The 27,287-nt window shown below is 37.2% G+C and overlaps 1 protein-coding gene and 1 long non-coding RNA gene across 4 annotated transcripts in view; one reads left to right on the top strand and one right to left on the bottom strand.

Annotated features, from left to right (window-relative positions):
• The window catches only part of COG5 (component of oligomeric golgi complex 5), a 377,278-nt gene that overhangs the window by 322,605 nt on the left and 27,386 nt on the right, over positions 1 to 27,287 (top strand). For both annotated transcript variants that reach the window (XM_024250412.3, XM_054560623.2), the window contains exons 16-19: positions 368 to 430; positions 8,645 to 8,748; positions 20,492 to 20,729; positions 26,522 to 26,598. In XM_024250412.3, coding sequence (XP_024106180.1) covers positions 368 to 430; positions 8,645 to 8,748; positions 20,492 to 20,729; positions 26,522 to 26,598 — 482 coding nt within the window. The remainder of the gene's footprint in view (positions 1 to 367; positions 431 to 8,644; positions 8,749 to 20,491; positions 20,730 to 26,521; positions 26,599 to 27,287) is intronic.
• The window catches only part of LOC129060678 (uncharacterized), a 90,804-nt gene that overhangs the window by 55,584 nt on the left and 7,933 nt on the right, over positions 1 to 27,287 (bottom strand). For both annotated transcript variants that reach the window (XR_008527582.2, XR_008527583.2), the window contains exon 3: positions 4,033 to 4,140. This is a non-coding gene — a long non-coding RNA (uncharacterized LOC129060678). The remainder of the gene's footprint in view (positions 1 to 4,032; positions 4,141 to 27,287) is intronic.

Below are 27,287 nucleotides of genomic sequence, written 5' to 3'. Positions count from 1 at the left end.
AAAGACTTGTTGGAAATCGGAGTCAGCCTAAAGACATGAGTGAAAGAAATGTGCAAATATGGCTTTATTCTGACCTTTTCAAGTTAAAACTTTATAATTAAAACCTATGTAACATGAATAAAGGAAACCTAGCTCTTAGTATTTATTAATGTTATTTGAAGTATGTGTTTGCTTTATACACAAAATTATTTTTCAACCTATCTTAATAAATACTGATTTTAAAAATCATGTATAAGATATTACTGTAAAGCTATGATAATATTGTACATATACTTTGTGGAAACAGCTTTATTATGCTATGATCAAAATTAGTATTTACAGAAATAGACTTAAGCAAAACTATAACTGGATCAAAACCTTGTTCTAGGTTGTTTCCAGTCAGAGCTCATTCCCACTGGCAGCTGAGCAAACTGTAATTTCAGCTCTAAAGGTAAAAGAATTTAATCTTTGACTCTATAGATCAAAGTGGTTTTAGGATTATTTGTTTTGCTGAGTGGGCAATGTCACATTTTATAATAATTCAGAATCCTCTATATATACAAAAGTAGCATGTTGATAATTATCCTAAAGAGAATAGATAACAAGTGTGTTTATGTTTTCTAGAATTTAAAAATAGACCCTTTTGGTGTCTACAGATTGTGTTCTACTTATGACAGTTGTGTACATAGAAGCAAAAGTCTTACATGTATTTATCTAATGGCAGTACAACCCAGTATTATTCCACTAAAGCAGTGGTTCTCCAGCAGAATCATTTTGTCCCCAGGTGACATTTGACAGCATCTGGAGACATTCTGTATTGTCATGACAAGGTAGAGATGCTACCGGCATCTAGTGAGTAGAGGCCAAGGATTTTGCTGAACATCTTGCAATGCATAGGACAATGCCCACCCCTCTCTCATAACAGAATTTCCCAGTCCAAAATGTCAGTAATGCCAAAGTTGAGAAACCCTACTTTAAACTGAGGCATAAAACCAGAAGATATTCTCATGTTTTATATACAAACATAAGTATACCCCCTTTCTATAATTTAGGAAATTTCATAAAAAATAATGCTGTGAGATTCAGAGCCATATGTAGTTGACAGTATCTCTTTTAAAAACAAGCATATTATCAACGGTACTAGAGAGGCACATTTTGAAATATTACTACAACCCTTCAAGTTATGTATTTGTATTCCCACTTTATATATCTTAGAAATAATGTCTTGCTCAAGGTCATATCGCTGGTAAATGCAGACCTCATTAACTCTAAAGAGTTATGTCTACTATACCTTGCCACCATCTTTCCTTTATTTGCTAAATATTTATTTAGTACTTGGTGAGTAGGTAACTAAGGCCATAAAGCATAGACTTTGGAGCCAAACTACCTGTATATGAATCCTATCTCAGCTATTTAACCAGCTATATGACCTCAAATAAGTAAATAAGCTCTCTCTTGCTTTAGTTTCTGCATCTATAAAATGGTACAATAAACCTACACAAGAGTAATAAATTTCAACTATTAGACTGGATTTACATCTGTAAGGGAGAGTTTTAAAATTGAGATGAAAGTCTACAAGTAAACCCTATGGAGAAACACATATTTAGAGGAAACAAGGAAAGAACAATCAGAAGAAGGAAGAAAATTAGGAGAATACTGTGTCACAAATCCTAAAGGGGAAGGGAGCTTCTAAAGTCAAATGCTTTAGAATTTACAGGGAATGAGGATTTAACAGGCACCAAAATGTAAGGACACTAAATTCATATATGAGTGGATTTGATTCATTGAGGGTAAGAGAAGGGGACAGTCTATTTTCCCCCAATGTATTGAAAGTATACTTGTATGTTTTCTCTATATCCCTTTTTCCCCCAATGTGCTTTAAAATATTTTTCCATAATAAAATAATTGTTTTTAGTAAGGTTGGCATATGTATCGATGATCATAAAATCAGCTCAATACGACAAATCTTAAAGTCCTAACATTCTTGATTCCAGACAGGGAATGGACACTCTTCTATAATTCCACATTTTTTTCTTCTAGCAGTAACTATCAAACATTTTTTGATAACTACCCAAAATAAGTACATTTTACTTTGTGCCCTCATACATAATACATACGCATTTATAAATATATACATACATATGTAATTGCATAAAGTGTACTTCTATACACATAATTGATACAGAAGTTGCACAAAGTAATACTTATCCTTATTTTGTGTACGCATTCTAATATTTTCTGTGCTAGTCTATTACTTTTTAAAACATTATGATAGTGACCCACTGAATTGATTTTTTTGACCTCTAATGGTCAGACACAACCCACAGTTTCAGAAGGTCCATTCTCTGGATTAAGACAGAGTGCCTTCACTTTGATGATAAAAATCACTTGGAGAGTTAAAAATAGAAATTACTCATAGACTGTATTTCAGTATAGGGTAGTTTCTCTGAATCTTTATTTTTAACAGACAACAAAGATTATTCTTTTAATATATTAGCTGGAGTCAGTGCAGGGAAAATTGCCCTAATCTTGGGCTGCAGTCGTGACTCTGAGGTTTGCTTACCAGGACCAGTGCTGTGTGTAGCTGGGTCTGTACTTTGCTAAGGCATACCAATTTTGCCTTTTCGAACTGGGTAACAGAAGACTAGCAATAAGTACAAAGCCCTCCTGCAGTGGCCTCATCAGTTAGAGACTTCACTGCTCATGTTAATACACTTAGTGAAAGTTTTAACTTTGCTATTTAAGTCTTATAAAAAACTGTTATGACTTATTAAGTAAAAAATAAAAAAAAAACTGACTTAGAATAAAAAGGAATGTTGAATTTCATAAAATTGTTGGAAATTTAATAAGTCACTTTGAATTCAAGGTAGAAAGTTACGACATATAAATGCCTGCAGCCCAAACCAGAAATCTGCTTGATTTTATTTGATAGAGAAGATATTAGACATACTTTTTAACTTACTGAAAAATATAGATATAGACACATAACAGTCCTTTCTTCTCTACCTTGAGATTTTATCCAAAATTAAGTGTTATTTTAGGCTTGAGGTTCATCATTACGTATTCTTTTTTTTCATTTATTCAAAATATTTATTGTCTGTCATATGCCAGGTATTAGTGATACACAGTGAAAGTCACAAATAAAGTCCTTTCCCATGTAGAGCTTTTATTGTAGTGAGGAGCCCAGTGGTGACAAGTGCTATGATGAAAAATAGAGCACAGTAAAGGATAGAGAATGGGAATGGAAGGAAAGTGCTATTTTATATAGGCCTCTCCAATCAAGAGACATTTTAGCAAAAATCTGAAGGAACTGAAGGAGTGAGCCAAGCAGCCATCTGGGGCAAGTGTTCCAGGAATAGAGACCTGAATTGGACAGGCTTGTAATAGTCACAGGACGGCCAGGAGGCCAGAGTGGCTGGAGCAGAGTGAGTGAGAGTAAAGGAGCAGGAGTGAAGTTGGAGAGCAAGCAGAGCAGGGGTTGGGTGGAGAGCAGATGCAGAGTCTCCATCATCACATATTCTAAGCATTGTCTAATATGTTATGAATGACATAATTAATATTGAGTATACATTTAGAGTTATTTCATTATAACCACCATAGCTATATAAGTACCATTTAAACCCCTTGGTCCAGTAATTCTGATCCATTTTTTACTGAGATTTGTCTTGTGCAGATAGTGATTACATTGCCAAATTTATATATGGCAATGCTTCTTTCTCCCTTTTTGTGTGGGTTTGATGTTCTATATAAAGGAATATTCCAGATTGCTGAGGCTCCAATATTTTTGTAATTTTAACTATTTTAGGTAAATCTTTTAAAAATGTATAACATATTTCCCTGCTTCGTAAAGAGCATAGGAAATATAATCTAATCTCCTTTCTCAGTTTCCTTGTTAGTTGTTAGTTTCTACCCATCCTTGAAATGAAGGCATTCCCCAAGATGCTCTCTTCTCTTCCTATTTCATATTTTTCCCAAGTGGGAAACCTCACCCAGCAATAAAGTTTTCTATGTAAACCACCATACCTTATGCAAATAGGGATTTTTATTTCTTACTTTCTGATCTTTATGCCTGTTTTTCCATGCCTTGTTTCACTGTCCAGGATCTGCCGTACAGTGTTGAATAGAACTGGTAAGAATGGACCTCATTTACTTGTTTCTGACCTGGGGGTAAAGCATTCAGTATTTTACTATTTTAAGTATAGTATTAGCTATAGGTTAATGATATAATAATGTTAGCCGTAGGTTTTTGATAGAAGGCCTTTGTCAGACTAAACAAGTTCCCTTCTATTCTTAGTTTTCTATTATTTATTATAAATGGTGTTGAGTTTCATTAAGTAGCTTTTTCTGCATCTATTGAAATAATCATGTGGTTCTACTCTTTTATTCTGCTAATGAAGTATATTATAGTAATTTATTTTCAAATATCAAACGAACCTTAGTCATGATGTATTACCCTTTTTATGTATTCCTGGATACTTAATGTATCCTTTTTTGTATTCTTGGATACTGATTTACTTAATTTTTGTTAAGGATGCTTACTTACGTCTATATTCATAAGGAATATTGTCATAAAATTTTCTATGTCTTTATTTGGTTTTGGTAGCAAGTTAATACTGGCTTCACTAAATGAGTTTGAAAGTGTTTCCTCCTCTTCTGTTTCCTAGAAGAGTTTGTGTAGAATTTGTTTTTTCCTCAAGTGTTTAGTAGAATTCACCAGTGAAGCCATCTGGGTCTGTAGTTTTCTCTGTAGAAAGGCTTATAACTACACATTAATTCATTTAATAGAGAAAGGGCTATTTGTGTTATCTATTCTTCTTGAATGAGCTTTGATACTTTGTGACGTTGAAGGTATTCGTCTACTCATCTTAGTTATCTAATTTGTCAGAATAATCTATGTAATACTTACTATCCTTTTGTGGTTTGTTTGTTTAAAGACAGGGTTCCACTGTGCTGCCCAGGCTGGAGTGCAGTGGCTATTCACTGGCACGATTATGGTGTGCTACAGCCTTGAACTCCTGGGCTCAAGGGATCCTTCTGCCTGAGCCTTTGAAGTGGCTGTGACTACAGGGATAAACCACTGTGCTGAGCTCACTTAACTATCTTTTTGATGTCTTTAGGAGCTATAAGAATAACCTCTTTTTCATTTTTGATACTGTTGATTTGTGTTCTCTTCCTGTTTTTTTCCTCGATCAATCTAGCTAGGAGTTTAGCAACTGTGTTAATTTTTTCAGTGAAACAACTTTTAGCTTTACTAGTTTTCTCTTTCATTGATTTCTGCTTTTATCTTTTTTTATTTTCTACTGTTTGCTAGTTTCAAGACTTTCTGTTTATCTTTGGATTTGTGAGTTTTCTTTGCTATTTTTTAAGATTTATTTGAGACTTTACATCATTGATTTTAGACCATTTTCCCCACAAATAAACATTTAACGTTGTAAATTTTCCACTAAGCACTGCAATTTTTCTGTGTTATACTTGTATCTTCATTCAGTTTGAAATATTTTTCTAATTTCCTTTGTGATTTCTTATTTGAGTCATGGATTATTTAGAAATGTGTTTTTAAATTTTCTAATTACTTTTGGGTTCTGCATATATCTTGTTACTGATTTCTAATTTAATTCTGATAACAGAATTAAATGTTGATGGTTTTACCTTTTTTTAAGTAAAAGCAAGTTTATTAAGAAAAGAAACAAAAGAATGGATACTTCATAGGCAGAGCAGCCAAATGATGATTTTTAATGATTATTTTAGATCATCATTTAAAATCTGATGAGTTTAAATTAAATTTTATCATGTGAGTGTGATGGCAAAGAACACTCCTAATTTTCTTTTGCCAGAAATGTATTTCACTTTCATCTTTGAAGGATATTTATACAGAAAATAGAAATATGGGTTTGAAAGATGTTTTTCTCTTAGCACTTAAAATATGTTCCACTGTTTTCTGGCCTCCATGCTTTCTGATAAGAAGACATTACTTATTAAAATTAGTTCCCTTGTATGTAATCTTTTTTTTTTTTTTTTGGCTAGTTTCAAAATTTTCTGTTTCTCTTTGGTTTTCAGCAGTTTATGATGTGCCTAGGCATAGTTCTCATCAAAATTATCCTGTTTGGGATCTGCTGATTTTCCTGAATCTGTAAATTCATGTTTTTCATTATTTTGAGAAGTGTGAGGCCTTTCCCCCCCCCGCCCCCAAGTAGTTTTGCTGCCTCATTCTCTCTCTGCCCCATTATTTTCTTTTCTTACAGGACTCCAGTTACCAGTATATTAGACGTTTTGCAGTTGTTTCTTAGGTTTAATTATTTTTTAGTATTTTTTCTCTTCTCCAGAGAGATTTCTATTAATTCCGTCTTCAGGTTCATTGACTCTTTCCTCGGTCATCTCTATGTATAATTCTTCTACCAAGCCTATCCAGTCAATTTTACAATTTCAGCTACTATAATTTTTAAGTTTAAATATAACTTTTTTTTTCTTTTACATTTTCATGCACTCTACTGAGATTTCCTATTATTTTATTTATTGTGAGCATATTTTTCCTTGCCTCATTGAGGTTCTTGCCTGATAATTCTAGAGTCTGGTTCATCTCACGGTTAGCATCTCTTGATTGTCTTTTCCCTTGAGAATTGATAAAATTTCCTAGCATTTTATATGTGTAGTAATTTTGAATAAATCCTGAACGCTGAATGTTATGTTGTGTAGAAACAGGATTTTTTTTTTTTTTTTTTACATTTCTTATAAGCGTGTTGGTGATTTTGCTTTACAGGCAATTAGATTGGTTATGCTCAAACTGTGTACTGTCATACCTTCAGTTGGCCACACCTCAATCAGTTCACTTCTTTAAGCCTCAATTGCAAGCCACATTTAGTTTGCTCTGCACATGCATTGTTGATAGTTAGCTGAAGACTCATGCTGAGTTTAAACATAAAATTAGGCGGTCTTCTCTGGCTCTCTCCTTTTCAAGCTCCCTCTCTCACTCTCCAGCAGCTCTGTACCACTGCTGTGGCCTTATAGTTGTACTCCTTTTTGTAGTCTAATTTATCCAGTTTACTATCCAACATGGTTTTTCCTAAATCCAAATCATTAACCACATTTTGTGTATTGCTTAAAACCCATCATTGGTTTCCTGGTACCTTTAGGATAAATTCCTGACTTCTTAGTAACCCTATACAAAGTACACCTCTTGCTGCCTGTCTCTTCCAGGCACTTATACTCTATATATGCTGAATGTCTTGTGGTTTCCCAAGTGCCTCAGCTTTCCCAAACTCCTATGCTTGGGAATCCAAAACTTTTTGAGTGTCAACATGATGCTCAAAGGAAGGTACTCACTGGATGTTTTCAGATTTTGGATTTTGGGTTACTCAACCTGCATAACGTTTTAACTGTTCTCACTAGACTCTGAGCTCCTGTATGGAGGGCAAACTATATGTACATACACACACACACACACACATACATACAATCCTGTACATTGTATATTTATTTTTACCAGAGATTAAGGGTTATAGATTAGGAATTTAATGATTAAGGGTCCTATATTTTACCTTTGCTCATTGATTTTGATCATTTGTATGAGCCAAAACTATCTATCTTCATTATATTTAATTATCTTTGAAGTGTGTATAATATATTTACATTTTTGATTTTACATGTTTTGAGCCTCAGTCATTATTTTCACACTAAAAGCCCATAACTAAGACCTAGGATTTTACATCAAGTAAATGATGATTTATACCTCCCTGTTGAACAGTTTCCCAACCATGGCACTATCAACATTTTGAGCTGGATAATTCTTTGTTATAGGGGCTGTTCTGTATTCCGTAAGATGTTTAGCAGCATCTTTGTCCTCTACGTACTAGATGCTAGTAACAAACTTGTACCCCCATCCCCAACTGTGACAATGAAAAATGTCTTTAAGCAATACCAAATGTTTCCTGGGGAACAAAACTGCCCACAGTTGAGAATCACTGCTGTAGAACTCTCAACTGAAACCTAATTCATGAAATGCCCAACTGTTGTGCCCTATTAGAAACATTGTACTGGAGCCTACTTGAGGGTAGAAGGTGGGAGCAGGGGAAAGAGCAGAAAAAAATAACTGTTGGGTACTAGGCTTAGTGCCTGGGTGATGAAATAATCTATACTAGAAATCCCCATGACACAACAAACTCCTATATAATAAATCTGCACATGTACCCTTGAACCTAATAGTTAAAAAAAAAAAAAAGAATCAATGTCTGTTTATTATATTCACTCTGGTTAAAAGCATATGATGTTGTTCCAATTCTTTTATAATTACTTTTGGTCTTGCCTAACTCTTTTGTGAAACTTAAATGTGTTCATTTGACCTTTACCTCTATTAGTGGAACTACTGTCTTCTTGCGTATGCCTTCCCTTTTTCATGGGCTTATTTAACCACTGAACCTTTTGGAAAAATTAAGAAGGGTGGGGGTGTTGAAATTTGTTAGTGCCATGTTCCACATATTTTAAGCTTTAAAAATCATTACCGACAGTGGTTAGGGAGAGGAGCAGACTTCTGTTAACTTAGTCTGCATTTGATATAATATGAAAACTGTTAGTCACGGTGTTTCTCACATCTCAAATTTCTTTGGGTTGTTTTTCTTTAACCTTGCCTCTTCTTTTTCTTTCTTTCTTTTTTTTTTTTTTTTTTTTTCAGGCTATTCATGCTCTTATGGAAAATGCTGTGCAACCCTTACTCACTTCTGTGGGAGATGCTATAGAGGCCATAATCATCACCATGCATCAAGAAGACTTTTCTGGGTAATTACTTTTAACCAAATTTTTACTAACTTTTACTGCCTTTATTTTGTATTCCCACTTCTATGCTTACTCCCTAAGCTGCCCCCCTGCCATCCAGGGCCTTGTTCCTTTTGTGATGGCATTAGTTTTCAGCCCTCTTCATTACCCATTGTGAGCGCCATTCACAGATTAAAATTTTTCAGTTCTCATTTTCATCACTTCTCTCCTCTTTTTAAAAACTTTTTCTTTATGAACAGTATCGCATTACATGTACATACATTTCTCTCTTATTGAAACATAAAATGAGTCTGTGGAACTTAGCCTGGTACTTCAGGACTTTTGGTAGTTTGTACCCTCTTCCCTTCCCAGGCTTGTCTTTTTCCTTACTTCTCACAAATACCCTCTACTTCAGCCCCTTTGTTACCCCTTGGCATAGGCATGGTATTCCTTGTGTAGAATGCCCTGCCTCTGCCACTGTGCTAGTCCAAATCCTGCTTTGGCTCTGGGGCAAGCTCCAGCCCAACCTCCTCCAAGATTGATTTTTCTTCCTCGGAGGTTATGTGACAATCTAATCTGATCACATCACACCTAGCCACAAACACTATGGCGTTGTTCAAACCTGTTTCATATGTGTCTTGCTCATCCATGTCATAGGTATCCTGAGAATAATAATCATAGTTCCTAATCCAATATTTACAGAAATCTTTTAAAATAGAGTTAAATGGCTTTGGTTCAGTGTATTAGAAAACTGTGGAGCATTTAGAATAGTTATTTGCAAATGCTTGCTGTGATTTTTAAAAAACTTAACCACATTAAAGCCAAACACTCAAATATTAATATGTAGATATGTATTTTATATTCCCAAGTTCATAGTTATTATTTTTGAGCAGTTCTGTTTCTCTTTACATTCTTGTTGTTTTAAAGAATATCTGTTTTATGAAATTTCCATCTACGAGTTTAGCTATTTATAGAAAAATATTGATTATTTCACTGTCCTCTACTTTTTCAAATTATTTATTATTTCATTTACAAAGTTTTTTTATTTTTTTGTAACTTTTATATTAGGTTTGGGGGCACATGTGAAGGGTTGTTATATAGGTAAACATGTGTCATGGAGATTTGTTGTACATATTATTTCATCACGCAGGTATTAATTAAGCCCAGTACCCTGTAGTTATCGTTTCTGCTCCTCTCCCTCTTCCCACCCTCCCCCGTCAAGTAGACCCTAGTGTCTGTTGTTTCCTTCTTTGTGTTCATAAATTCTCATTATTTAGATCCCACTTATAAGTGAGGACACGTAGTATTTGGTTTTCTGTTCCTGCAATAGGTTTAATAGGTTGCTGAGGATAATAGCGTCCAGCTCCATCCATGTTCCCACAAAAGACGGGATCTTGTTATTTTTATGGCTGCATAGTATTCCATGGTGTATATGTACCACAATTTCTTTATCCAGTATGGCATTGATGGGCATTTAGGTTGATTCCATGTCTTTGCTATTGTGAATAGTGCTGCGATGAACATGCGCATGCATATGTTTTTATGATAGAATGATTTATATTCCTCTGGATATATACCCAGTAATGGGATTGCTGGGTCAAATGGTAGTTCTGCTTTTAGCCCTTTGAGGAATCACCATACTGCTTTCCACAATGGTTGAACTAATTTACACTCCCACCACAGCATATAAGTGTTCCCTTTTCTCTGCAACCTCACCAGCATCTTATTTTTTTGTCTTTTTAATGATAGCCTTTCTGACTGGTGCGAGATGGTATCTCATTGCGGTTTTGATTTGCATTTCTCTAATGATCAGTGGTGTTGAGCATTTTTTCATGTGATTGCTGGCTGCATGTATGTCTTCGTCTTCTTTTGAGAAGTGTCTGTTCATGTCTTTTGCCCACTTTTTAATGGGGTTGTTTGTTTTTCCCTTGTGAATTTGTTTAAGTTCCTTATGGATTCTGGATCTTAGACCTTTGTCAGATGCATAGTTTGCAAATATTTTCTCCCTTTTTGTAGATTGTCTGTTTACTCTGTTGATAATTTCTTTTGCTGTGCAGAAGCTCTTAGGTTTAATTAGATCCCGCTTGGCAATTTTGGCTTTTATTGCGATTGCTTCTGGTGTCTTTGTCATGAAATCTTTGCCTATTCCTTTGTTCAGGATAGTATTGCCTAGGTTGTCTTCCAGGGTTTTTATAGTTTTGGGTTTTACATGTAAGTATTTAATCCATCTTGAGTTGATTTCTGTGTATGGCGTATGGAAGGGGTCTAGTTTCAATCTTCTGTGTATGACTAGCCAGTTAGCCCAGCACCATTTCTTGAATAGGAAATCTTTTCCCCACTGCTTGCTTTTGTCAGCATTGTTGAAGATCAGATGGTCACAGATGTGCGACCTTTTTTCTGGGCTTTCTATTCTGTTCCATTGGTCTATGTGCCTGTTTTTGTACCAGTACCGTTCTGTTTTGGTTATGGTAGCCTTGTAGTTTAGTTTGAAGTCAGGTAACGTGATGTCTCCAGCTTTGTTCTTTTAGCTTAGGATTGCCTTGGCTATTCAGGCTCTCTTGTGGTCCCATATGAATTTTTAAATAGTTTGTTTTTAGTTCTGTGAAGAATATCATTGGTAGTTTGATAGGAATAGCATTGAATCTGAAGATGCTTTGGGCAGTATAGCCATTGTAATGATACTGATTCTTCCTATCCATGAGCATGGGATGTTCTTCCATTTGTTTGTGTCTTCTCTGATTTCTTTGAGCAGTGTTTTGTAGTTCTCATTGTAGAGATCTTTTACCTCCCTGGTTACCTATATTCCTAGATGTTTTATTCTTTTTTGACAATTATGAATGGGATTGCCTTTCTGATTTGGCTTTCAATTTGGCTGTTGGTGATGTATAGGAATGCTAGTGATTTTTGTGCATTGATTTTGTATCCTGCAACTTTGCTGAAGTTGTTTATCAGCTGAAGGAGATTTTGGGCCAAGACTATGGGGTTTTCTAGATATAGAATCATGTCGTCTGCAAACAGAGATAGCTTAATTTCTTCTCTTCCTATTTAGATGCTCTTTATTTCTTCCTCTTGCCTGGTTGCTCTGGCTAGGACCTCCAATACTGTGTTGAATAGAAGTGGTGAGAGAGGGCATCCTTGTCTTGTGCTGGTTTTCAAGGGGAATGCTTCCAGCTTTGGCCCATTCAGTGTAATGTTGGCTGTGGATTTGTCATGGATGGCGCTTATTATTTTGAGGTATGTTCCTTTGATACTTAATTTATTGAGAATTTTTAACATGAAGAAGTGTTAAATTTTATCAGAAGCCTTTTCTGGGTCTATTGAGATAATCATGTGGTTTTTGCCTTTAGCTCTGTTGATGTGATGAATCACATTTACTGATTTGTATATGTTGAACCAATCTCGTGTCCCAAGGATGAAGCCTACTCGATTGGCCTGAAGTTTTCTTTTTTTGCTGTGTCTCTGCCAAGTTTTGGTATCAAGGTGATGCTGGTCTCATAGAATGAGGGTTGGGGAGGAGCCCCTCTTCCTCCATTTTTTGGAATAGTTTCTGTAGGAATGGTACCAGCTCTTCTTTGTACATATGGTAAAATTCGGCTGTGAATCCATCAGGCCTCAGACTTTTTTTAGTTAGTTGGCAATTCATTACTGATTCAATCTCGGAACTCATTATTAGTCTGTTCAGGGAATCAGTTTCCTCCTGGCTCGGTCTTGGAAGGGTGTATGTGTCCAGGAATGTATCCATCTCTTCTAGGTTTTCTACTTTTTGTGTTTAGAGGTGTTCATAGTGGTTTCTGATTTTTTTTTTCCTGTGGGGTCAGTAGTAACATTTTCTTCCTCATCTCTAATTGTGTTTATTTGATATTCTCTCTTTTCTTCTTTATTAGTCTAGCTAATGGCCTATTTTATTAATTTTTTTCAAAAAGCATACTCCTGGATTAATTGATCTTCTGAATGGTTTCATGTCTCTGTTTTCCTCAGTTCAGCTCTGATTTCTGTTACATCTCATCTTCTGCTAACTTTGTTGATTTGTTCTTGCTTTTCTAATTCTTTAAGTTGTAAAGTTAGGTTGTTAATTAGAGATTTTTTGGCTATTTGTTGTCAGCATTTAGTGCTATGAATTTTCCTCTTAACACTGCCTTAGCTGTGTCACAGAGATTGTGATATGTTGTATCATTGTTCTTGTTATTTTCAAAGAACTTTTTCTTTTTTTTGAGATGGAGTCTTGCTGTGTCATCCAGGCTGGAGTGCAATGGCGTGATCTTGGCTCACTGCTGCCTCCACCTCCTGGGTTCAAGCGATTCTCCCGCCTCAGCCCTCCTGAGTAGCTGGGATTACAGGCCCGCACCACCCCTACCCCAGCTAATCTTTGTATTTTTTTTTTTAGTAGAGACAGGGTTTTGCTATGTTGGCCAGGCTGGTCTCCAACACCTAACCTCAAGGGATCCAGCTGGCTCAGCCTCCCTAAGTGCTGGGATTACAGGCATGAGCCACCAAGCCCAGCCCAAAGAACTTCTTGACTTCTGCCTTAATTTCATGTATTTACCCAAAAGTCATTCAGGAGCAAGTTGTTTAATTTCCATGTAATTGCATGGTTTTGAGGAATTTTCATAGTCTTGACTTCTATTTTTATTGTATTGTGGTCTGAGAGTGTGTTTGGTATGATTGATGTTCTTTTACATTTGTTGAGTATTGTTTTATGTCCAATTATGAGGTCAATATTAGTGTATGTGGCGATGAGAAGAATGTGTATTCTGTTGTTTTGGGATGGAGAGTTCTGTAAAGGTCTATCAGTTGCATTTGGTCCAATGTTGCATTTAGGTCCTGAATATCTTTGTTAATTTTCTGCCTTGATGATCTGTCTAATACTGTCAGTGGAGTGTTGAAATCTCCCACTGTTATTGTGTGGGAGTCTTTGAAGGTCTTTGAGATTTTTTTTTTTTTTTTTTTTTGAGACGGAGTCTCACTCTGTCCCCCAGGTTGGAGTGCAGTGGCATGATCTCGGCTCACTGCAAGCTCTACCTCCTGGGTTCACGCCATTCTCCTGCCTCAGCCTCTTGAGTAGCTGGGACTACAGGCACCTGTCACCATACCCAGCTAATTTTTTGTATGTTTAGTAGAGACGGGGTTTCACTGTGTTAGCCAGGAGGGTCTCAATCTCCTGACCTTGTGATCCATCCGTCTTGGCCTCCCAAGGTGCTGGGACTACAGGCATGAGCCACCGCGCCTGGCCAAGACTTCTTTGAAGGTCTCTAAGAACTTGCTTTACGAATCTGGGTGCTCCTGTGTTGGGTCCATATATATATAAGATTGTTAAATCTTCTTGTTGAATTGAACTCTTACCGTTATGTAATGCCCTTCTTTGTCTTTTTTGATGTTTGTTGGTTTGAAATTTGTTTTGTCTGAAATTAGGACTACAACCTCTGCTTTTTTCTGTTTTTCATTTGCTTGGTATATTTTTCCTCCATCCCTTTATTTTGAGCCTGTGAGTGTCATTACATATGAGATGGGTTTCTAGGGTGATCTCAGTGTTCCTTCCCCAAATCGGAAGCAGCAGAGGAAGGGATCTTAGTAGTGGCTGTGGCCAAGGGTCATTTGCTTGTCTCCTGGGGGCTCCACCCCAGACAGATGCATGTTAGCACTCACTCACTGCAGTCAGCCCAGTGGGGGAGGGTCTGAGCTGTGGGCTTAGCGGGGAATGTCTATGCTGTGGGCCGAAGCCGGGGGTTCTCCTGGTGACAAGCAGTGGGGTGAGGGGCAGGGGGACCTGTGGGAGACAGACTGGTTTCCTCTCCTTGGGTTGACTGCAGCTTGTTGGAGGTGTGGATAAGGTACTTAGGGTCTTTGCTCCTTCATTAATCCAAGGGTGACAAGGGCAGTTCCATTGCAGGGGCAGTGGCAAAGAGGCTCTCAGCTGCCGCTGGAGGCTCTGCCCTTGGAGTTGCCGAGTTGCTACTGGCTTGATAGCTCTGGCTGGGGATGGCTGGAGGCCCAGGCCTGCCCGGTGAAGAGATATGGGAACAGGTACCCATGTAACAGTCTGGCCGCTTTTCCATAGGGCTGCTGCAGTATGCTTGGGGCCCACTCCAGTCCCTAGTAGACTCGGATTTTCCAGTGCTTGGAGTTACCACCGGTGAAAGCACTTTTCTGGGCAGTGGGGGTTCCCCTGGCTCTGTGTTGCTCCCGGGTGAGCCGTTGTCCTGTTTTGCTTTTCTTCATTCTCTGTCAGTCAGGTTGTTTCCTGGATTAGTCCCTGAGTACCTGGATGTTTCAGTTGAAGGGGTCTGTTCCTCTCCATGAGAGCCCTGCACACTAGCTGCTTCTAATTGGCCATATTGACCTCTCCCACATGGGAAATGTGGGAAATGTCAAAAGATCAATCTAGGCTGGGCACAGTGGCTTATGCCTGTAATTCCAGCACTTTTGAGAGGCTGAGGCGGGCAGACTGCTTGAGCTCAGGAATTCGGGACCAGCCTAGGCAACATGGCGAAACCCTGTCTCTACAAAAAATACAAAAATTAGCTGGGTGTGGTGGTGTGCATCCGTAGTTCCAGCTATTTGGGGAGCTAAGGCAAGGGGATGGTTTCAGTCTGAAGGAATTGAGGCTGCAGTGAGCCGTAATCATGCCATTGCACTCCGGCATAGATGACAAAGTAAGACCCTGTTTCAAAAAAAGAAAGATCAGTCTCTATTTTAAAAAATATATGAAGCACAGGCTGGGCGCGGTGGCTCACGCCTGTAATCCCAGCACTTTGGGAAGCCGAGAGGGGCGGATCACGAGGTCAGGAGATGGAGACCATCCTGGCTAACACGGTGAAACCTTGTCTCTATGGGTTAGTCTCTACGGCTAAAAAAATTAGCCGGGCGTGGTGGCGGGCACCTGTAGTCCCAGCTACTCAGGAGGCTGAGGCGGGAGAATGGCATGAACCCAGGAGGCGGAGCTTGCAGTGAGCCCAGATCGCGCCACTGCACTCCAGCCTGGGCGATAGAGTGAGACTCTGTCTCAAAGGAAAAAAAAAAAATTATATATATATATATATATATATATATATATATATATGTATATATGAAGCACAGAAGGGTAAAGTGAATTCTACCAAAAAAAAAATACTATATTTGGAACTCAATATGACATAGGACTATATAACTGCTGATTACCAATATTTGAGAGGAAATAGTTTTTGTTCAAAAGTGATCTGAAGTGTCCCAGTTAGATCAATCATGAATGCCTCTCAGAAGGGAGCCAAAACAAGCTGATTTTCGAAGGCTTATTATATAATAACAGTGGTCACATACTTTTAATTTAATTGGTGAGCTGCAACTAGTGCCTATAGATAACACATTAGACATTAACAGCTGAAAGTTAGTTCCCAAATAGATATGTTTTTACTAATTTGCTTAAATACTAGCGAGCCAAACTGTTTCTTCAACTGATAGGTTGCCATGAGTATGAAGCATTATTTTAAGGTGCCTAACATTGTCCTTATTTTTTTTCCCAGTTGCTTTGGTGACTCCATTTCAGCTCAGTGTATACAACAGTCATTTGAGATTCATGTATACAGCAGTCAGTTGAGAGTCCAGTGAAAGTTATTCATATATAGCAGTACAGGCATATGGAGCACTGCTGCTTTTATTTAAAGTATTGCCCCCATGGCAGTAATTTTCCTACTTTGTAGAATCTTGTGATTAGTAATTCTGTAATGTCATGTCATTTCATGTATATATGGCTTATGTGAAATATGAGGTGGAGTTGGATTAGTCAAGAAGCAGGAATTGCCTTTATTTTAGGGCCAGCCCCCAGAGATAACAATTAGAAAAACAATAGTGAAAGCCTGACCCTTCAAGCGCTCCATACCTATTCCTAGGTAAAAGGAATAAAGTTTACCTTCAAGTCCAACTTATATGTAGTAGGGTTGCAGACTCCCCTGCTATTTAAAGAGTAATCATGGGCTGGGCATGGTGGCTCACGCCTGTAATCCCAGCACTTTCGGAGGCTAAGGCAGGCTGATCACTTGAGGTCAAGAGTTCGAGACCAGCCTGGCCAACATGGTGAAACCCTGTCTCTACCAAAAATACAAAAATTAGCCTGGCGTGGTGGCAGGCAGCTATAATCCAAGCTACTGGGGAGGCTGAGTCAGGAGAATCGCTTGAACCCTGGAGGCGGAGGTTGCAGTGAGCCAAGATCGAGCCACTGCACTCCATCCAGCCTGAGCGACAGAGTGAGATCCTGTCTCAAATAAATAAATAAATAAATAAGTAAAGAGTAATCATCAACATGGTTTCTTGGTATTTGAAATTTATTTTAAAAGATTGATGTGTTTGTTTCCAAATTAGACAAAGTTTAAAATGTAAATATCTGATTGACATAGAACATTGATTAAAATTGTTGCAGTCAATGTAAAGTGACTCATATCTGATTACAGTTTTGAGTAGGGAAGGGAAGGCAGTGAAAGAAGAACTCCACATTATTGAAGTGATAGATGAGCCCCTTTGTGGAAGGGAGAGCACTCACACAAAAGGTTAGTGGCATGAAGATTAACATTCACTTCTCAGTTATGCGTATGTTTAATTCTTCTATTTATATATATTTGGCCACAAACCAAGTCTGAACAAATTAAAGAGAGCTGAAATCGAGTATCTTTTCTAATGACAATGGTATGAAACTAGACATCAATAATAGGAGAAATCTTCGAAATTTCACAAATGTGTGGAACTTAAACCACATGCTCCTGAACAACCAATGGATCAAAGGAGAAATCAAAAATATCTTGGGACAAATGAAAATGGAAACAAAATGCATTTTGTTTAAACAAGTAAAATATCTATGCACTGAAAACTATAAAACATTAATGAAAGAAATCAACAAAGACACAAATAAATGGAAACATATTCTGTGTTCATGAATTGAAAGAATATCATTAAAAGGTCCATACTACCCAAACCAGCCTTCAGATTTAATGCAATGTCTACCAAAATTCCAATGTCATTTTTCACAGAAATAGAAAAAAATAATCCTAAAATTCATATGGAACTACCAAAATCTCTGAATAGCCAAGGCAATCTTGAGCAAAAATAAAGCTAGAGGTATCACACTACCTAATTTTAAACTATATTACAGAGCTACATGATTAAAATGGCATGGTGCGCTGGCATTGACCAATGAAACAGAACAGAGAGCCCAGAAATGAGCTCACACATTTACAGTCAATTGATTTTCGACAGAGGTGCCAGGAACACTCAATGGAATAAGGACAGTTCCTTCAATAAATATGTATTAGTTAAACTGGATATCCAGATGCAGAAGAATGAAATTGGACCCTTATCTCACACCATATGTGAAAATAGATTAAAAACTTAAATGTAACACCTGAAACTAAAACAAATTTAAGAAAACAGGAAAATCTGAGCAATAATTTTTTGGATTTGATCCCAAGAGCTCAGACTACAAAGCAAAAATAGACAAATGTGATTACATTTATCTAAAAAGCTTCTGAACAGCAAAGAAAACAAGTGGAGTGACAACCTATGGATTGGGGAAAATACTTACAAGCCATACATCTGATACGGGGATTAACATCCAAAATATATAAGCAACTCAAATCAATAACAAGAAAACAACCTGATTTAAACATAGGCAAAGGACCTGAACAGACATTTCTCAAAAGAAGACATACAAATGGCCAACAGATATGTGAAAAAACATTCAACATCACTAATCATCAGGGGAATGCAAATTAAAACCACAATGAGATTTCACCTCACACCTGTCAGAATTGACTTATCAAAAAGATGAAAGATACCGAGTGTGAAAGATGATGTACAGAAAAGGGAACCCTTGTATACTGTGGTTGGAGTGTAAATTAGGCAGCCATTATGGAAAACTGTAAGGACGTTTCTCAAAAAACTAAAAACAGAACTACCACATGATCCAGCAGTCCCACTTCTGGGTACATAACCTAAGAACTTGAAATCAGTATGTCAAAAAGATATACGCACTTCCATGTTCATTGCAGCATTACTTACAATGGCGAAGTTATGGAATCAATCTAAATGTCCACCAACATTTAGATTGATAAATGGATAAAGAAAATGTGGTATACATACACAATGGAATACCATCCAGCCTTCAGAAAGACAGGAATTCTGTTAATTGCAACAACATAGATGAACCTAGAGAACATTATGCTAAGTGAAGTAAGCCAGACACAGAAAGACAAATACCACATGACCTCACATATCTGTTGTCTAAAACAACCGAATGCATAGAAACAGAGAGTAGAATGGCAGTTAGCAGCTATGGGGTGGAGGGAATAGAGAGATGCTTCATAGGGTACAAAGTTGCAGTTAGGAGGAATAAATGATACGTATTTAAGGTGATGAGTATGCTGATTACCTTGATTCAGTCATTACACACTGTATACATATAACATTACTGTGTATCCCCTTATTATATATTATTATAATTCATCAAAAATAAACATTAAAAAATGAAATAGATTGGCACCATTTTCAGAGAGGGAGCCTTCTTTTATTTGTTTGTTTTTGCAGCCTGGCCTTGTGGAGTGACAAACCTAGAGTAAAGCTAGGCTATGCAGTTGTCTGAATCTGGCAAAACCAAACCCCACATGAAGATGGCCATCATTTACTAAGGCTCCCCTGTACCCAAGCGCCACTCCACCATGTGATGATACTGCAAACAAAAATGTTCCACCATACACCCTTCAGCAGCCTTGCTGCTGTTGGCACAGTCTTATACCTGTATGAAATCCCTTCCTGCTGGAACATAGGCCTACTTTTTCTATCTCTATCTGCTTCTGAAACTGACGGACCTCTGGTTGGCATCCTATTTATAGTAACCACTGGTGTATTTGAAGATAATTAAGTTCAACTCCTTCTCTTGCCCTAAGCATTTTAGTCATATCTGTTGTTCTTCTATAGACCGTCACCAGTTTCTCTACGTCATTCTCAGAATATGGAAACACTTAACTTGCTTTTTGAAAAAGATTCAGCATGATGTAGCCCGTGATCTCATTTATTAGAAAATATCAGGTGTTAGCTAGTTTTGGTATATCTCTTTCCTATAAATATTTCACATTCTTTTAATATATTCTTTAAAGAGCAATTATAAACATTTATAAATTATAAATAGTATTTCATGGAGCATCAGCTGGTATCATTTGCTGATCCAAATTAAAGCCTTTCCAAACCTCATCATCTAGAGGAAAAAATTGCATGCCATGTGTACTGTTACATAACCATTTCCACAGTCAGAATTCTGTTGGACTGATCTGATTAAATAGCACAAGAGCAGAGAGATCTTTGCCAAGAATTTGTATAGGGAAAGCAGCATTTTCTGCCATTGCAAAGTATAAAATGCTATTTCAGGATCCATTATTGATACATTCAGTTACCAGGCAAAACATGTGAGTGGATGGAGAGTTGAGAGGCTGGGAGGGACCTTGAGAGGCCAGAGAGTAGCACTTGTATGATTCATCCAAGACAGACAGTTGTCTATTTCATTCTTAATAATCTTTAGGTAAATGGATTCTAAAATTCTTTCAGTAATCCTCCTGACATCTAAACCACTTTTTAAAATGTAATTTTTAAACATTGTTTTCTGCTAACACTTATCAAAAAGTAATTAATGTCTTTTATACCATTAAGGGAAAAGAAAGGATTGAAATAGCAGCATTGGTGGGGAGAGGAGTACAAAATCAAAGAGTGTGATTTAGTGCATCGGTGCTGAAAAGGGCTGCTTTTTCTTTTACAGGTCATTATCCAGCTCAGGAAAACCTGATGTTCCTTGTTCTCTGTACATGAAGGAGCTACAAGGTTTCATTGCCAGAGTTATGAGTGACTATTTTAAACACTTTGAATGCTTGGATTTTGTCTTTGACAACACTGAGGCTATTGCCCAAAGAGCCATTGAACTTTTTATCCGCCATGCCAGTCTCATAAGACCTCTTGGTGAAGGTGGGAAAATGCGACTTGCTGCTGATTTTGCACAGGTACATTGATGAATTACTACAAAAGAAAAAATGTTTTGGCCTCAGTATTATCTATTAAATGAAAGAATGTGTTTTCATTAGTGTTTTTAAAGAGTTGCAGCACAAAGAAAAGTAAGCCCACTTAAGCATAAATAGTTAAAAAAAAAAGGGAGAGTTTAAAGATACTTTTATACCAGATATATTTTTCTTTGTATTTAACAAAATAATTATCCGTCTCTTTGGTATTTCAAGGTTAAGGTGAAATAGCTTATTCCACAGGAAAGCAGCACTCCCCATTTTTACTTAATATGGGATTTTCTCACTATTTTACTGTCCCAATAGGTCAAACCTTGCTGACCAATAATGTAGGCAACGAAATCATATTTCACACAGTGAAAAGAGACCGCTTGTTGCCATGTCACCATTCCGAGGCAGTGTTCCCATTCCTTTAAATGCACAGTGGGCCAGGTAGACATAGAGTCTGATTATTTGTTCTCTCTCTATCAGGTAGAGTACAGTTCTTCTCTGTGGCTATCCTTGAAATCATTTCAAGCTATCTGATGTGTGTGAGAGATAGAATGACATTAAAATAGCAAAACATTATCAGCTCTTATAGAAAGCCTTTTCTTTGTCCTTTAGACAGATTTTTTAAAGCCTTTCAGTAAGCAATGAAGAAAAACCCCAAACATGCTTTCATTAAAAGATTCAGAAACAAAGATGATTGTTATTTTTGTATAGCATACCAAGGGTAAAATCTTTTTTTTTTTTTTTTTTTTTTTGAGACGGAGTCTTGCTCTGTCGCCCAGGTTGGAGTGCAGTGGCACGATCTCGGCTCACTGCAACCTCCGCCTCCCGGGTTCGAGTGATTCCTCTGCCTCAGCCTCCCGAGTAGCTGGAACTACAGGCACGTGCCACCGCGCCCGGGTAATTTTTGTATTTTTGGTACAGACAGGGTTTAACCATATTGGCCAAGCTGGTCTCAAACTCCTGACCTCGTGATCCACCCGCCTTGGCCTCCCAAAGTGTTGGGATTACAGGCGTGAGCCACCACACCCGGCTGGGTAAAATCATTTTTAAGCCTTTCAAAGCTGTTAGCTTTACTAGTCTAAATAGCTACTGAAATGAATTCTTCATGGCAATTTGCCAGATCCTCCCCACTTATAAAGATAAATGTTAATGTCAGTATTTATTCTTGTGTGTATCCGGGAGTGTGTCTTGCTTCATTATTTCTACATGGAGGAAAGGACCTGGACAGACTGCTTGTATCAAGTCAGTGGTTGTCAGGTGCTCCCTCAGACTTGATCCACTTTCAAAAAAGGAACAGGTAACATGAACCTAAACTTTCAAGAGCCTGTTTCATTGCAAATTGACTGATGCAGCAGTTAGTCATTTTCATCTCCAAATAATATTCCTGGGGCCATTAGACCGTAGAAATAAGCCTTCATTTGGAAAATATGTTTGTAGTAGCCACAGCATAAAAACAGAGATTAAATGTTACCATTAATATGGCTCTTTTTACCTTTTACATTTTATGAACTTCATTCTTAGGCACCCGTACATTTTACTTTGTTTTACAGGTACACTTTGCTTAAAGAAAATTATTTGTAAATAGTGTCTTATTTGTCTGTTACTGGGGTTCCAGATTGCTTATTAAAAACCTGGTGATGTACTAGAACCTCCTCTTATTTGTTTAAAAAAAAAAGTGTAAACTATACTCAGATGGTCTCTGTTCTCCTCTTCCCCTTTCCTTCTTAATTTTGTTTTTCTTTTTGTGTCATCTTCTTTCCCTGGGCTCTCTCCCCTACCAGCTTATTTGCATTCTGCTCCAGCTGGTTCTTGAGTCACTTTCCTGGAGGCAGCACTTCAAGTCCAATTAGAGTGGCAGCCGAGCAGGAGATGGCCAAAACGAGAGTGCTGTAGGAGAGAGGCTTGTTTTTGTTTTTTATTTTAATATGTTCCCTTATGGGTCCTGAAAGATGGAAAGTATTGTCCTTTAACCCTTGCTACTGCAGCTAACACCTGCTCAAAATGCATAGCATCCAGAGGCAGGGGTGAGCTTCCACCTTCCAAAAAACTGCATTATTCAAAATGTTATTTGGCATCCTTTTTTCTTAAGACATGTTGTCTAATAAGCCAAACTTTTCTGGGTCCCTTCCCTTAAGGTAAATTAAACTCATCAGTCATTATTACTAACTTATGCTCAAAAGCCTCTGTTTTCTGTTTTTTAAACATAGAAGAAGCATTTACACACACAGCGTTTACTCACTGTTAAGCCCTGCAATGACATTTGGTTGCAGCAGGCAGTGTGGTATTGAAAAGCAGATTCCTTTGTTCACCCCTGTACAGTGTGTCCCAGTTTCAAAACATCCTGGCACTCACCTTGGGGATGGCTCCAGTCCTGTGGATCATGGGTACAGAAAAGACAGGTGGAAGCACTACCATAATTAATCATATCTGTGATCATTATCTTTAGCAAATACTGTTCTACTGTTATGTCATGGTCTCCCCCACCCACTTTTTAAATTAAAATTTGAATTTCAAGGTTTTATTTCATTTGGTTTGGTTTCTTGCCACAATTGCAATTATGTGTTGTACCTCAGCTTTTAGCATCACATTTGGTTGAAAGTGTTTTTCGGGGGTCAGTCAAAACATTTAAATAGCATTACCCTAACATTTATATTCATGACAGGCATCAACTGGGGACTAGAGGGCTTTTCAACTGCCTTATTATTGAAAGTTCTATCAATTCATATTCAAAATTAAACAAAGCCATTGAGGTCACTGAAATCAAAAATACACAAATACTCAATGGGTTTAAAAACTGTTCTTGTGATAAAAGTGCCTGCCATTCTAGCCTAAATAACAAAAAGAGAAAGCTCAAGAAGGGATCTATAGACCAGGTTTGGGAATACTAGTTATTTGCCATAAAGTCCAATTGCAAAGACACATAATGACGTATTTTCAGGATTTCTTTAAGAATCCTAACTTCTCCTCACTGGCACCAGTGCAGGAAAGAGAAAGTAGTTGCAGGGTGCCATCTGGAGGGATCATGGTGAGGGAAGTACCTGACATCCAGCCCCCTTAGGAATCCAGGTCATGGGCATGAGGTGGTTTCCTACAGGTAATTAATTCCCCACTGTGACCACATGGTCTCAGTGCCTACACTGATCACACAGCAGTTCTGAAATCACTAAGCCTGTCCACGACACTGGGGTTCTGCTGATTCTGAATCTCTTTGGGATCTTGCCCACAGTGTCCTCTGAAGCACATACTCCCCCTCCACCCCTCAGTCTATTTTCTTAACTGAAGGAAAGAGTGGCTATTGAAGTTGGTATTAAATTATTTAGTGGTACTTCTAACAATTTCTATTTATAGGTCTTCTGGTTCCCTTTAAGCATACATTTATATCTATTTCACTTTGTGCCTAAAAATATTAATTTAGAAAAGAAAACAAGACAATCAAAATTCTAATTTTTGTTCTAATTCCTATTGCCTTTTCTTCTCCTGAACAGTGTCAGGGCAGGAGTGCCCTAGGAGTATCCAAAGAAGTCCTGTGGTTAACCAAATGTCTGTGGTAGGGAAGGAACAGCTATGTAATTAGTTCACCGTGCCTGCAGCTGACCGCTCATTCTCTCCAAACGGGGGCTGGAAAGAAGCAGTTGCACATGCCACTTTTGTATCCACTGCTAATGGCAGAGTCACCTCCTCTTACCACAACACTCTTGCCCTTTAAAACATGGCCTTTATTGTTTAATGGAATTCTGGAAGAAGAAAATGATTTACAATATCCTAGAGGTCCTTTATGGATAAAAAAATTTTATTTTAAACATTAAACATTTTGAAATTGTCCTGCGGCACAGAAATCTTTTGCATAATCATACATTTTACAGCCATTCGAGGTCATATTTTCTCATATCGTAACTTTTTCCTAGCCATTTATTTGTTTTAACATTTGGTCCTGCTCAAGTGCTAAGGCAAAGGTTTTCTTTGAAGACAGTGATTCCACTAGAATAGTTGAGAAATTGACAAAAACACTTCATGAAAAATATATAATTTCAGTATGTAAAAAACCATTATATAGAGAGAGTTAGGTATTTGAATGGAATTATATCAAAGATACAATGATAATCACATTTTTCCTTTGTGCTCAGTGTAAAGTAAGTGACACATATGGAAAGAAAACAGAAATTCCTACCCAGTGAATAAATGAAACAGGTTCCAAAGAACAGCCTATCACCTACTATCTTTTGAGTTGGGCACACTGGCTCACAGCTGTTCTGTTTTGCATTGTTGGCAAGAATCCTTTTTCTTCCTTACATTTTTATCTTTATATTTATTTATGATTCTTCATTTTATAGTTTCCCAACCATATAAGGTTTCCTTCTAGGACATACAGTATGCAATCCATGTCTTTAATGTGTTATGAGAGAAATTAACCTGGTTACTGTTCATCCTCAAGACCATCCCAAGGAAGCTTCTCCAACTCTCTCTTGACACTGAGGTCATAAGTTTGACATAGCATTTATCATTTTGCTTAATAAGAATCATTATGTGTGTATGTATGTATGTATGTTTATATATGTGTATATGTGGACATATACACAAATACTTTTGATTTTGTTGATAATAATCATATTGTTTGAATAAATAAATATCCCCTTTTTCATTAAATTTGAGAATTTAGTGAAGGCAAGACAGTCTAATCATCTAATCATCTTATCCTCATATCTAGCTTGGTACCCAGCACTAAGGCAGTCAAATGTTTCTCAAATGAGTGATCGATTGGGTCTCTATAGTGTACCCATGGCAAGGAGATTTTAAGCAATTTTTTGTAAGGGTGGCCAGCAGGACAGAAGCCTTACATCATATGTGCTTCTTGAAGAAAGGTGCTGTACTATCAGGGAGCAGCCTATTCTCAACCATTTTCTAAACCATTCTTTACCAGGGTGCTATTTATAGCAAGAGTGGAGAAGCAGTCTATCACCTGAGTAGCACATATGCAAAAAGTTTACATATGCACTTGGTAGAAAAGAACAGGTAACCTAATTAATGACAAGTAGAATTTCCAGTCAAAGGAGGAAAATAAAGAGAAGTGAAACCAAGATTTGTTAAATTCTTGAGTTAGGTAGCATATTAATTCATTAATAATTGAAAAGAGAAAAAATTTTTAAACACTGGTAATAATTGCTGACAATTAACAGCACTTCTTATATGCTATGCACATAAAGCTTTGTGGAATTATCTTTTAATTTGCATTATTCTATTAAGTAGGTATTATTATCTCCATTTTATAGATGAGAGACCTGAGACTTAAAGAGGTTAAGTAACTTGTCCAGGGTCACAAACTAGTAACTAGTATCAGCATTTGGAATGCTGATATAGATGTGCTACTAAAAGCTCCAGAGTTAGTCCTTTTAATTACTTAAGCCACACTGACTGATAAAAATTGTCATCATTTATATTGAATGTAAAAAGACTTGTAATGCCTAAAGTATAGGCATGCAGTCTTGAAAATTTTCCTTTTCTTTATTTTTCAATGGATAAATGATATAAACTTTTTCCTTTTATATAACAAAAAAATTTTCTTTTATTTTCGTGAAGGAATTGTCTCATCTTGGGCCGTCTTAGTAAATAAATGCAAAAATTATGTAAGTGCTTTCCTTTTAATAAATTTAGTTGGCCTTCACAACTTGCCTTACAGTCCAGATAAAATTAAGTTTACTGCAAGCTACAACTTTCTGTGATCCGGGTCTTTCCCAAATTCCCCTAATGATTCCGACATTACAACAATGGAGTATCTTTTAATATTTCAGATGGAGTTGGCTGTGGGTCCATTCTGTAGACGAGTATCTGATTTAGGAAAGTCCTATCGGATGCTGAGATCGTTCAGGTAAGACCGAATTCTTTGTTCATACATTCATATCCTCCAGGCAAATAAATCCTTTCTGTGCAGGTTGAACTTCATAAAATTGCCAATATTCAACCATTTTTGATCTACAACAATGACAATTTCATGATTCATCTTAGAAAGTATTCAAATCAGAAACCCATATAGATATTTATGCAATGACTAATAAATTAGAGGGTATGTGTATTTTCTTAGTCACAGTTCACAAGATGAAGCTGGTAAATTATACTTTTCTTAGGGAGAATTTTTTTTTTTTTTAGCTTCCCATTCTTATAGAAATGTAATACTAGGCAATTCATAATTATATAGACAAGTTTTTCTGAAATGTTCATTTGTTCATTTATCATTTTTAACCCAGTCTCCTTCTAACAGGTCATAAGTTACATTCCAAGATATAGATGTGATAAAACTATTAAATGAAGTATTAAAAGAATCAAGTTCATGGCTGAGCACGGTGACTCATGCCTATAATCCCAGCACTTTGGGAGGCCGAGGCGGGTGGATCACCTGAGGTCAAGGAGATCAAGACCATCCTGGCCAACATGGTGAAACTCTGTCTCCACTAAAAATACAAAAATTAGCTGGGCATGGTGGTGTGCACCTGTAGTTCCAGCTACTGGGGAGGCTGAGGCAGGAGAATCGCTTGAAGCAGGGAGTCAGAGGTTGCAGTG

This window comes from Pongo abelii, chromosome 6 (genome assembly GCF_028885655.2).
Source record: "Pongo abelii isolate AG06213 chromosome 6, NHGRI_mPonAbe1-v2.0_pri, whole genome shotgun sequence".
Classification (NCBI taxonomy): Eukaryota; Metazoa; Chordata; class Mammalia; order Primates; family Hominidae; genus Pongo; species Pongo abelii.
Note: the sequence above shows the minus strand (reverse complement) of the source record. Positions and strands in the feature narration are given on the sequence as shown.